The sequence below is a fragment of the Triticum urartu genome, chromosome 6A (genome assembly GCF_056163025.1).
Source record: "Triticum urartu cultivar PI428250 chromosome 6A, HENAU_Tu73, whole genome shotgun sequence".
NCBI lineage: Eukaryota > Viridiplantae > Streptophyta > Magnoliopsida > Poales > Poaceae > Triticum > Triticum urartu.
In genome coordinates this window covers 81,634,563-81,647,050 of record NC_141878.1, presented here as the reverse complement: position 1 = coordinate 81,647,050, position 12,488 = coordinate 81,634,563, and the positions used below count along the sequence as shown (strand labels likewise).

General features: G+C 41.5%; 1 protein-coding gene and 1 pseudogene across 1 annotated transcript; both read left to right on the top strand.

The window, feature by feature from the left end:
- The first annotated feature begins 240 nt into the window (after positions 1-240).
- On the top strand, positions 241-3,066 carry LOC125517386 (wall-associated receptor kinase 2-like; annotated as a pseudogene).
- A 6,172-nt stretch (positions 3,067-9,238) lies between these two features.
- Positions 9,239-10,796, top strand: LOC147964086 (wall-associated receptor kinase 2-like). Its single transcript, XM_087529823.1, has 3 exons — positions 9,239-10,022; positions 10,160-10,317; positions 10,770-10,796. The coding sequence occupies exons 1-3, from the start codon at positions 9,239-9,241 to the stop codon at positions 10,794-10,796; spliced, it is 969 nt and encodes a 322-aa protein (XP_087385949.1).
- The last annotated feature ends 1,692 nt before the right edge of the window (positions 10,797-12,488 follow it).

Genomic DNA, 12,488 nt, shown 5'->3' with positions numbered 1-12,488 from the left:
ATTGGCAACGTGAGCACCACACCATGATTCGAACGTGCGCATCCTCTCCGGTCAATCAACCGAACCTGCTAGTAATTCACGGATATACTCCCACCGTCCCAAATTAAGTGTCTCAAATTTACCAGGGAGTAGTTCTTTGTCGATCTGGACGCGAGATAATGTCCATATAACGGCGTTTGGTCGGACTCTAGCTACCACACTCAAATCTAGGACTGGCTAGCTAGCTGCTAGGATCTACCAATGGCGCTGACCAGCTCGGCAGCAGCGTTGGCAGCAGCGTTGGCAACAGTGCTGCTGCTGGCGTTGCAGCTCCCTGCAGCGGCGGTGGCCGACGTGCCTCCACCGCCTAACAGCTGCACCCGCATGTGCGGGAACGTGAGCGTGCCGTACCCGTTCGGCGTCGGCCCGGCCGAATGCTACTGGCCGGGCTTCAACCTCACCTGCCACACGAGCGGTCGGGAGGAGGCGCCAAGGCTGCTGCTCGGCGACGGCACCCTCCAAGTGGCGGAGATCTCCATCAAAAACAGCACGGTGCGCGTCATGCGCGCCGGCGACGTAGAAGTCGACGCTGCCGGCAACGGCTTGTTCGGCGGCGGCCTTGCGGACGACGGCCCCTACACGCTGTCGAACTCTAGCGAGCTCGTCGCAGTTGGTTGCAACGTGTATGCGATACTCCAAGAGAAGAACAAGCTCACCATGCTGAGCGGTTGTGCCTCATTCTGCGACGAAGTCGTCGTCGCAGACAATGCGACTGCGATTTATCTGGAGGAACGAGGCGCATACAACATGGGCAGCTGCCAGGCGCCCCTCATCCCCGCGCACTACGTCGGGAATGGCGTTCCGGGCCAGGTGAGGTTAAAATATTTCGGTTCGAACGGCAGCATCTACGAAATGTTGCGGGCGATGGTGTTCGTCGCGGAGCAGGGGTGGTATCCTCCGTTAGAAATGGACTATCATATACCAGATAAGATGGCAGTTCCATTTCTTCTGGACTGGCTGATCGTTGCCCCAGGTCGGCTGGCTAGCGCGGAGTTGACCGACGGCAAGTGCACCTTGGTCGAAGCCCGCGACGTCTGCAAGAGCAGCGAAAGCAGCTGCCGGAAACGTCCTAGAGGCTATATTTGCTCTTGCCGGCATGGTTACCAAGGCAATCCTTACATCACCGACGGGTGCCAAGGTTAATGTGCACTGGTTATACGCTTTTCTTTCTCATTATAGGCAGAAACGATTTTGACTTTTATTCTTCCTTGATCGATAATCCTTATAAGTGTTGGCTGCTTGTATGTAGATATCAACGAGTGCGACTTCCCTGCAAAAGACACCGAGTGCTACGGAGAATGTACCAACACACAGGGATCCTTCCAGTGTCGTTGCCCGCAAGGAACCATTGGGAACCATGCCCTGCCCAATGGCTGCGTCGAACCCGCCAAGCAGCCTGCAAAACCCAGAAACACTGGTTAGCACCGTTTTACATTACTCCCTCTGTTTTCCTTCACTCCACATATTAGCTTTGTCTAAAGTCAAATTTTACAGACTTTGACAAAGTTTATTGAAAAAACATTAACATTTACAATACCAAATCAATACTATTAGATTTATCATTGAATATATTTTAACCTCATATAAATTTTTATTGTAAAAATGTTCATATTATTTTCTATAAACTTGGTCAAACGTTATAAATTTTGACTTTGGTCAACGTTAATATTCGGACTAAATAAAAATGGAGGGAGTACACGACATTAGAAGCCTACCACTCTGCTTATGCGCACGAGCTCACGACAATAACAATATGCATATATATATATATATATATATATATATATATATATATATATATATATATATATATATATATATTTCAGGTTTAAGCATCGGAATAGGAGTTGGCAGTGGGGCAAGTGTTATTGTCTTTATTCTCATGGTATTTTTCATGATGCAAAAGTATAAACACCAAAGGGCAATAAAATTGAGACATAAATTCTTTGAGCAAAATCGTGGTCAATTGTTGCAACAATTGGTATCTCAGAGAGCTGATATTGCAGAAAGAATGATCATAAGCTTGGAAGAGCTAGAGAAGGCAACGAACAATTTTGATAAATCTCGTGAGCTTGGTGGAGGCGGGCATGGTACCGTCTACAAAGGGATTTATCGGATCTCCATGTAGTTGCCATCAAGAAGCCTAAGGTGGTGGTGCAGAAAGAGATTGATGAGTTTATTAATGAGGTTGCTATCTTGTCCCAAGTCAACCATAGAAATGTGGTAAAACTCTATGGTTGTTGCCTTGAAACAGAGGTCCCAATGTTGGTCTACGAGTTTGTATCCAATGGGACCCTTTATGATCATGTTCATGTCAGGTCATTGTCGTGGGACGACAGGCTACGCATAGCAACTGAAACAGCCAAATCTCTTGCTTACCTTCACTCGTCCATCTCAATACCCATCATCCATAGAGATATCAAGTCTGTTAGCATACTTTTGGATGATACTTTAACAGCAAAGGTAGAGGATTTTGGAGCTTCAAGGTACATTCCAATGGAGCAATCAGGGGTAACAACAATGGTGCAAGGTACAATAGGATATTTAGATCCTATGTACTTCTACACATCGCGCCTCACAGATAAGAGTGATGTGTATAGCTTTGGTGTCATTCTTGTAGAATTGTTGACTCGAAAGAAGCCCTTTTCATACATGTCCTCTGGAGGTGATAGCCTTGTTGCAAATTTTGTTACCCTGCTTGCAGAAGGTAGCTTATTGCAGATATTAGATCCACGAGTGATCGAAGAGGGAGGCATAGAAGTTGAAGAAGTTGCTAAGCTTGCGGTAACATGTGTGAAAATTAAAGGAGAGGATCGTCCAACCATGAGGCAAGTGGAAATGACACTAGAAGGCCTTCAAACATCCATGGACCATGTTCTAGATGGTCAAGTGGCCAGGGAATTTGAGAAGGTTGACGTTGCAATAATTCCACCATCAACTAATAGTACCGAAAGAAACAATGATGATTCAACAAGAAAATACAGCTTAGAAGATGAGTTCATGTTATCCTCAAGGTACCCTCGGTAGGTAGGTCTGCTTAACCAAGTTTTTAGAACGTGCAATTTTGATAATTAATTCAAGGATTTGTGTGCACTATTATGCTATTTATTTAAAGGTGTCACCGATCAATTTGGTCTAATGGCATTGTTGTTTGCTATGTAACAATAATGTGTGATACAATGAAAGGAATATTATTTTTGAAGCGTGCCCATGACGAATTAAAAGAAGTATTTGTGGATTCTTGTAGTTTTTTACATTTTTTAGGGAATGTAATTTTTTATATTCACTTATAACTTTATTCAAGCTCGACAAAATTAAAGGTACAATGCTTAGGGTCCTAGATCCAGGAAATTAAAAAATAACTCCTTTAACTAAGAACTACAGTGAAATTTCTAGAATCATCTTCTCTGCGGCATCAACATTGGCGAGGTGAAATACTATCAAGGCTTCAATCAGATCGGAGCAGCGACGCCAGCACTCGTACACTTACACAAATTGGCTACCTTCATAGGTTTCAGAAACACTCTTTACTTGCCCATCCAAAAAGATGGGAAACCATGAGCGTTGAACGTACTTGGGACGAGGTTAATCCCCAAAAGGGACAAGTCGTCGAACCACAAGATCTTCAATAGATCACCAAAGCATGACTCCAAAATCATAATGGATCGCACCAACAAAAGTAAAAGGAACACTAGCACAAACTATATGAACGTCTATGCGAGGACATAAACATAAAATCTGCAATGTCAGACACATCAAACCTGTAGAGACACAAACTGTCTGGCTCTTTAGCGTACCCTGATAATACTTTGCCACGGCAGGAAAAGAATCAAAGCATCTTTATTCTTGATAGCATGCTAGGATGTTGCCAATGAAAACTGAAGACATGAAGCTAATAAAACTTTTGAATACAACTACGGAGATGGAAGTTTCCCTCACCTCGCAGCATGACAGCTAGATGCATGGGGAACCAATGAAACTTTTGGCAGTTGAACCGGTAGAACCTTAGCCTCTCATTGATGTGTATGCAATTGGTTACATGATCCCTCAATTTGTTACTCGAGGGAGTTGATGAGTCCCTTTTGGCATCACTAAATTATCCCTTGTTTCTGCATAATAGTTCTAGGATTTTTGAAATTTTACCGTGCCCGTGCACCCTTTTTCACTGATTTCACTAGGTTCCCAAAGAAGAAGGTTATTTTGTGGAGAGAGGATTATGTGGGATAAACCAGCCACGCAGGGCTTTCCAGAGGCAAAGACGTGTGGTACGAACATGGATGCTCATACGATACGGCACTATCACCACCTGGTCAACTACTTCAACCTCGTGTGACCGGATTTCGCAGGTGACAAATAGAGAGGCCAGAACCATGAAGCGGAATTGGAAAACTTCACTTCTAGGAGTGATCCATAGGAGGAATCGGCAGAAGGGCACCGCTACACCATCAAGGGGACTACGATATCGATCTTCATCATCATCGTCATCCACATCCTCAACATCATTCATCTCATTGTAATACCAAACCCTGATTTGGATTCTTGTGTGTGTTACATTAATCATTCATCTGCAATTTCCATGAAAGCTTTTATGGTGCATGTTGTCTCTATGTCTAATTACACCGCCGTGTTCTCAAGTATACGGAGGAACCCTAGTATGTGTACGGGCCGAAGGACTAAAAGATAGATGATTCTCTTTGTTTGTTGTGTTAATTATTTTTCATGATGTTGTGTGAAGTCGACCTCACAACATTTTTCATGGACTTAGAAGGATTTTACTCTCCAAGGGAAACAACGAAGAAGAGGTATTGCAATGACAAAAGCTACCACCCTCTCAATGCGGAACTTAGATAGGGGAATAACGGAGACCGCTTTAGCTATGTTCACGTGGAGACCCTTAATCATTGTTGCCTTTATCCGGCAGGAAAGGGTCAGTGATGGCGTATGTGATACGGAGCTACAATAGTATGCATGTATCAGTACTTGGCTTCACTCACATATAGAAACATATAAAGTGGCCCAGTTCTCGAAACCTAAAATTGTGCATCCGCACAATTAAGTAACATACATACTAGTGATGAATCCAATCTCTATTATAATGCCTTAGCCCTACTGTAAATTTTATTACTTTCATTAGTCTCTTGTTCTTTATTTTTATCCTTGCGCACTTTAATTCTCGTCACAACAACTCTTGTTTTGACTCTCGCATCGCTTTTGCTTGGAATCACAATTAACTTGGAGCCACATTTCGATAAACCTCTACAAGAGGCATAAAGACCACTTCCTAGCTCCATGTAGGATTGATACTCTTACTCTGAAATACTACAACTCAACCCTGCACACTTGTATGACATCGGTTTTTATCGGTTCCCCCTCATCTACAGTGGCCACTTCGCCACCACGAGAGGCGCGAACCAGGAAACTGAGTTGGAGTATAGTCTAACTTGTTTTTCATGTTTGTTTTGTGTGTTCATGTAGCGACGGGTCGACGGTGGGGGCAACATCGTAGCTAATAAAAAGTCCCACAACTTCGTCTTTGTCCTGGTGTGGTCATCATGGCTGATACGACACACATCGGGGAGTCTGTGGTGTTGTCTTCCCGTGGATTGTCGATTTTAGACCTAGTGGATGATTTTCCATTGCTTCGACCTATCAAGGCAGTGATGGTGGCAAGTTGGAGTCCGTTCATATGGCCAATGGTTACCCCGTTTCACCTTTTTGTGTTCCCGATCTTCTTCCTAGACAATAGGGCAACGAAGCGACATCCAGCAACCTACCATGAAGGGGTGTTTCCCCGACCACGGTGCGATTAATGATCTTATCTTCTCACCCATTGGGGGTGGCCGGCTCATGCGGCTTTTCAAAACCTATCAGGTTAGTACAGCTTATGCAGGTTTGATCTTCTATAGTTTTTCATCGGAGTCTCGAGGAAAAGTGAAAGTAAATGTGAAAGTGAACTTTGATGTAATTTATAGTTGTGTCAAAGATTTTTTTTTTTGTCCATCTATGAGTCATATTATTTGATCTTATGTAATTTATTTATTTTAATGAATAAAGTCACATCATTCTAAAAAATAATTTCAAGGGGGTAGCAAGCCGAGCTCACCCGTGCTTTCCGTGAACAAATAATACACATACTTAGAGCATCTCCAATAGATGATGTAAAATAGCTCGGGATCATTTTTAGCAAAAACACTGCTCCAATAGATGATGTAGATGCAAATATTGTTACTCAAGATTTGCTCTAGATGTAAAAATAGGGGCACCAAGTGATGCAAATTGGCATCACTTGGATGCTCCAGAGAAAATTTTACATCACCAGGGGACCACGTGTAAAATTTGCATTACCAAGTGCTATTTTTACATCACCAAGTGCTCCAACTTGATGTAATATACGACACCCACAAGAAGACAGTCATGATGTATTTTGCAACACCTATTTTATATCATCTGTTGGAGTTGGAGATTTTTGGTGATAATAAAACCACCTTTTGGTGATTTATATTTTACTCCAACCACAATTTAATGATGTAAACTACATCATCCATTATAGATGTTCTTAGTTACTGGCTCGCTTAGGATGTACAAACAAACCAAAGAGAACTTAAGCCACTATTCAAACATTAATCCTTCTGTTTTCCTTCTGTTTCCGTAGCCTCATGCGGCCTCCTTTGGTTTATATAATTCTAAAAATGAAGATAACACACATAGAAATTTGATAGGATCTCCTAGACTCAGTTGCTTGGTTCACATGAATAGAAAAAACACATAAATCCTAATTAAAATAGTCAAATCAGAATCAAACCACGTCCACTTGATTAGGTGTAATTAGCGTGTCATTATTTCACTAAGGATCTCGGTCATTTTGTGTTTGAAATTTTTATAAAAAGAGGTCCAAATAAATTGTAAAATTCCTATATTTTTCCTTTGAAACTGAAGGTAAAGGAATATTTACTTCATTTTTCATTTGCTATTTTTTTAATAAAAGGAGAACTTCTTTTTTGTTCCTATGTTTTTTCTCCACTTTTTCTTTGAACGAAATGAGAACTTTGTTTTTTGGAGGGAAAGTTCAAGGCTCGTGGCTTCGTCTAAGCCAACCAGCAACACACAACACACAACACCACATGTACGCGCGCGCGCACACACACACCATTACACACCCGCTATGCTCCTACCAAGATCTACAACCTATACGCACATGGCACACTTCAAGAAACTTCTTTAGCCATCCGACTGTGTGAACGACGGGTATATCATCATCCCTGTGGCCGGTAGACGTGTGAGGTTTTGCAAGGGAAAAATACCGCAGATGTGACACCCACATCGATCCCATGGATGTGATCGATCTTGGGCCGGCTGGGTAATCAATGCCAACCCCAACCAGCTTGTCCTCAACCTGGGGACCTCCTATGTGACGAGGGAGTGGCGCGGCGGGGGGGGGGGGGGGGGGGGGGGCAGGGGGAGGGGATCACCCGACTAGGCCGGCCCAGCTTAGAGCGAACTACGACCGAACACATATGATAATTCCAAAAGAATGAAGTACTTACAAGCAATCTAGCCCAGGACCTTGCAACAACTTACTACATTGCTAGCCACAGTACTACCTGCGACTTCATATATAGGATGACATCCGAGTTTATATGTACTATCAACCTCCTACGTGATTTTTTTGAAAATAAAATTTCTGCAACACTAACAATTTTTGAAGAAAGAGGAACAAAATTGAATAACTAAATATCGTTTGAATTTATGATCTTTTTTAGAAACGTGAACATTTTTTTTGAAAACATGAACATTTTTTAAAAATAACGAACAATTTTTCCAAATTGTGAACAATTTTTATTTTTACGAAAAAATTGAAAGCATGAATAATTTTTGAATTTGTGAATAAATTTGGAAGGCTTAAACAATATTTTAAATTCCCAAGCATTTTTTAGATTTGTGAACAAAAACATGTGAACATTTTTAAATTCCCAGAACTTTTTTTGAATTACATAACAAATTTTCAAAACATGAATTTTTTTAAAATTCATGATCAAAATTAGAAACTTGGAGCATTCTTTAAAGTTCCTGATTTTTTTTAAAAAATTGCGAACAAATTTTCAAGACAAGGACATTTTTTAAATTTGTGAACAAAATTTTGAAAACGGGATTTTTTTAAGTTCCCAAATTGTCGGAGTTTGTGAACAAAAGTTGAAAATGCGAACATTTTTAAAATTTCTGAACATTTGTTGGAAAATAAAATAAAAAGAGAAACAGAAAAGGGAAAAACGAAAAAGAAAAGAAAAATGGAAAACGAAAAAAATAAAAAGAAAAAGAAATAGGAAAAAAAACAGCGAAGGTTCTCAAAACCGATAAAACCAGACAGAAACAAGAAGATTCAAGTCCGGTATACGTGTGTAAGCTTGTATTGATTCAGATGTTTGCCTTTTTTGTTTTAGTTGATGCACGGAGTAATGCTTGTGAGCCCATTATCGGTGTGTTCATCATGTATTTGTGTGTGCTTGCTGATTCGTTGGTAGTTGGAACTTGTGAGGTTTAGTCTAAAAATGCTAGACATACAAAGACTTGCACGTTTTTACACACTTCTTTCATCTAACAACCAATCACAAACCTCTCCTCCCCTGATTTTCAGGGGGGTGGGCCACCCCACTCACCTATTGACCAATTAAGGTTAACCATCTTGTAAAAACCTGTAAATCGTTTGTACGTGTAGCATTGCCGGGTTCAGTGATATGTTATGCATGGGAATATAACAGATCACGTAACTAGTCTGGTCCAGTGCACTCGTCCCGCTCTATCCCTGTGCGTTTGCTCGACGTTATCACACAACGAGCGTACTATATGGATTTCCCTCGACCTGCAGCTGGCTGGAATGTTCGGCACTGGGCTAAGAGTTGTATCTGCCTAAGTGCCTGTTCGGCAGGCCTCCGCTCCGCAGCTCAGCTCCTGGAGCGGTTGGAGGAGCTGCGGAGTGGCACCGAACGCGCTGGCTCCATGCCTCTCCCAGAGCGGAGCGGAGCTGCTTGTAGACCACTTTTTCAGAGTTGCAAAAGTGCTGCTCCGTGCGCTCCGCTTCTAGATGGAGCTGGGAGTTGGAAAGCGGGGATGCAGCGTGTAGAGATTTTCTTCAAGTGGTCGCAGCTTCACCTCCTGTGCCAAGTCTCAAGCCACCCTCATATTCTGGAAAAACCAATACTGAATGTATGTCTTCACCTCCTGTGCCAAGCCCCACGGCTGCTGGCTGCTGCTCGGCGACGGCACCCTCCAAGTCGCGGAGATCTCCATCTACAACTCGACGGTGCGCGTCCTACACAACGGTGACATCAGAGTCAACGCTGCCGGCAACGGCATGTTCGGCGGCGGGCTGAGCGACGACGGGCCCTACACTCTGTCGTTCGGTAACGAACTCGTCGTGGCGGGCTGCAACGTCTACGCGACACTGCAAGAGGAGAATACAAACGCCATTATAAGTGGTTGCGCTTCATTCTGCCCCGACGACCGCAGTATGATGGACCTTATCCTTGCCGCAGCTTCGGAATTTGATAGACTACAAAATTCGTCCGGTCGCACGTACAGCGACGGCATGGTTTGCTGCCAGGCGGCCATCGTACAAACCCGTCAGGCTCTACCGGGCTCCGTGCAGATCAAATGGCTCCGTCCGAACCACAGCGTGGACGAGCTAGGACCACGTCCGCGCGTGTTCGTCGCGGAGGAAGCGTGGTTCGACCAGAAATTGGTCTATGATGATTTAATGGCAGATCCTCCGTCAAAAGATGCATTGTCAGTTCCCATTCTTCTGGACTGGGTGGTCGTTGACGAAGAGCGGCCCTCGTCAAACGGGGACATCACGTCATTGGATTGCACCAGGAAAGAAGCCCTCTGCAAGAGTAAGAAAAGCGGCTGCAGTCGGAAAGACAGGGGGCGTCTTTGCTACTGCGAAGATGGTTACCAAGGCAATCCTTATATCGCCGATGGATGCCAAGGTTAATATGCTCTACTTGTTTCTCAGCAATCCTCCCCAACTTTATTTAATTGGCCGATATGCATTTTCCATTATGGCGAGAATCGATTTTGGTTTCTTCTCTTCCTAATTAATCCAGTGTTGGCTGACTATTTGTAGATATCGACGAGTGCGATCTCCCAGCAAAAGACATCGAGTGCTACGGAGAATGTACCAACACACAGGGATCCTTCGAGTGTCGTTGCCCGCAAGGAACCGTTGGCAACCATACCTACCCAATGGCTGCGTCCAACTCCAACCTACCACCACCAAGCCTGGTAAGACCCGTGTCCTAGACCATTAGGCATCGGACTGCTTATTCTTTGATTTACCCCCTCCATCCCAAAATACTCCGAGAATTGCTTACAAGTATCATTCAATATCCATATCTACTGGAGATATGTTATATCTTTATTCCATGGCAACATGGCTTTGCCATGCAGACATCCTTTTTTACCGGATGGAAGCATACAATTCAACTAAATATGATACAATAATTATGTTTTACAGGAGACATATTTTACTGAAACATAGCTTGTGTGCCATGGAAACATTACTTTGTCCAATTGAATTATATGGTGTTGTAGACACATTCTAATGCGACATATCTTGCATATAATAATTTACTATATGGTGTGGTAGAAAATGTTCAACAGAAGCATTTGATCCATGCTATATTATTTATAGCTTTGGAAACAATTTTTATATAATGGAAACATTTGCTTTGCAGAGAAATCATGTGGAAGCAGAACAATAACTATCAAGCGTCAAGCAAATTTATCCATTATAAGTGCAATATTACAACTCATTTTTAAAGATTATTACAACAACACTATTTTGCTGGTCATGGGTATGATCCAAGTGTGCCATGGATAGTAAATAGTGCAATGGAAATAACGTTCAAGAAAAGAAGCATACACTTAGAGTGGTTGAAGGAAAAAACATCACTACGATAGAAACAGATGCAAGAAATAAAAGTAGGACATGGCTTCTAGGAAGAAATAGCTTCATTTTTATCTCAACATTTATAAAACGCACTCAAAGCATGGATTTTAATGAATTGTAGCATGATTGATGCTGGAAAATTGTGTTTAGCAAAAAATTAAGAACATACAATCCATTAATTATCTAATGTAAACATATGTTGTTGTTAATATGATCATAAACATGAATGTGATGAACTATTCCATAAACTAAAAAAATATTGGCAAGTTGATTGTGGACTATTGCCACAAGCTATCTGGAGTAAGTACAATACACAAGAAGCATGCATATTTGGAAACATCAATGTAATGCAATCAAACTATAAAAAGTATAAGATTGGTTAAAGAAAAATGACACAAACTCTACAGAGAAAAGAAGCACATGTATGATACACATATGAAGTACAAACATTTGGAAACATCATATTCATGTAATTCAACACAACAAAAGGGGGCAATTGTTACACTGAAGAAGATGTTGAACCTAAAGAGCCCTGATGTATTGCCAATTCATGTAGATGTACGATACAGATATGTGATATATATGAAGCCCTTAATATTTATAGCAAAACAAAATTGCAATCACAACACATGGGAGACCTAATGGAATAGCAGAAAAAAAAGGGAAACTAACATCCTTGCCTCAGAGATGTACGTGATAGATAATTCTATCATATGATTTTTCAAGTTACAACAGAGCATTTTGTACATGAATGGCACTAAAATTATAGCGAGTTTTCGTAAGCAATCACGTAACTTACATGCCATTTTTTGATAATAATGTCATTGCATATCAAGAATGGACATACTTAGGAGGTTGGGACAAAGTAAAAGGGGGGAACACTACTTTTCTGTAGGAAGCTATAAATAATATGTTGGTCAAAATATGAAAGTCCAGACATGTACGTTATTTTTTCAGCACTGCTATAGGGATGACAAGTTTCTGGCCGATCTGCACACGATGGGGCGAATTAGCCATTAGATTGCAGCATATTACTAATCGCCGCCGTTTGGAAGTATGCATAGTCCCTGAATCGTTCATAGACTGTCGTGTGCAGAGCGGTTTCGTTATTTTTTCTGTGACTGGAGGGAGTATTATTTAAATAGAAAACATGCTCATAATCTAGAGCTTCAACTTGAGGACACAGAGCATGTTTTGTGTTACACTAAAAATGTACCATGTGTGTTGCAACAACAATTGGTTCCGATATATTTCAGAGATTTTTTGTTATGAAACAGAATAGTTGGATTAACAATATGACAACAAAACATTATATCTTATCTCATATATATATATATATATATATATATATATATATATATATATATATATATAGTAACGCTAAACTAAACGTGAGTGTAGAATAGCTTATTCTACACCCCAGTAACGGTACATACAAAATATAGTAATTTTCTTAAAAATGTAGTAAATTACAAACATAGATGATAAAAAAAAATATTTTTCG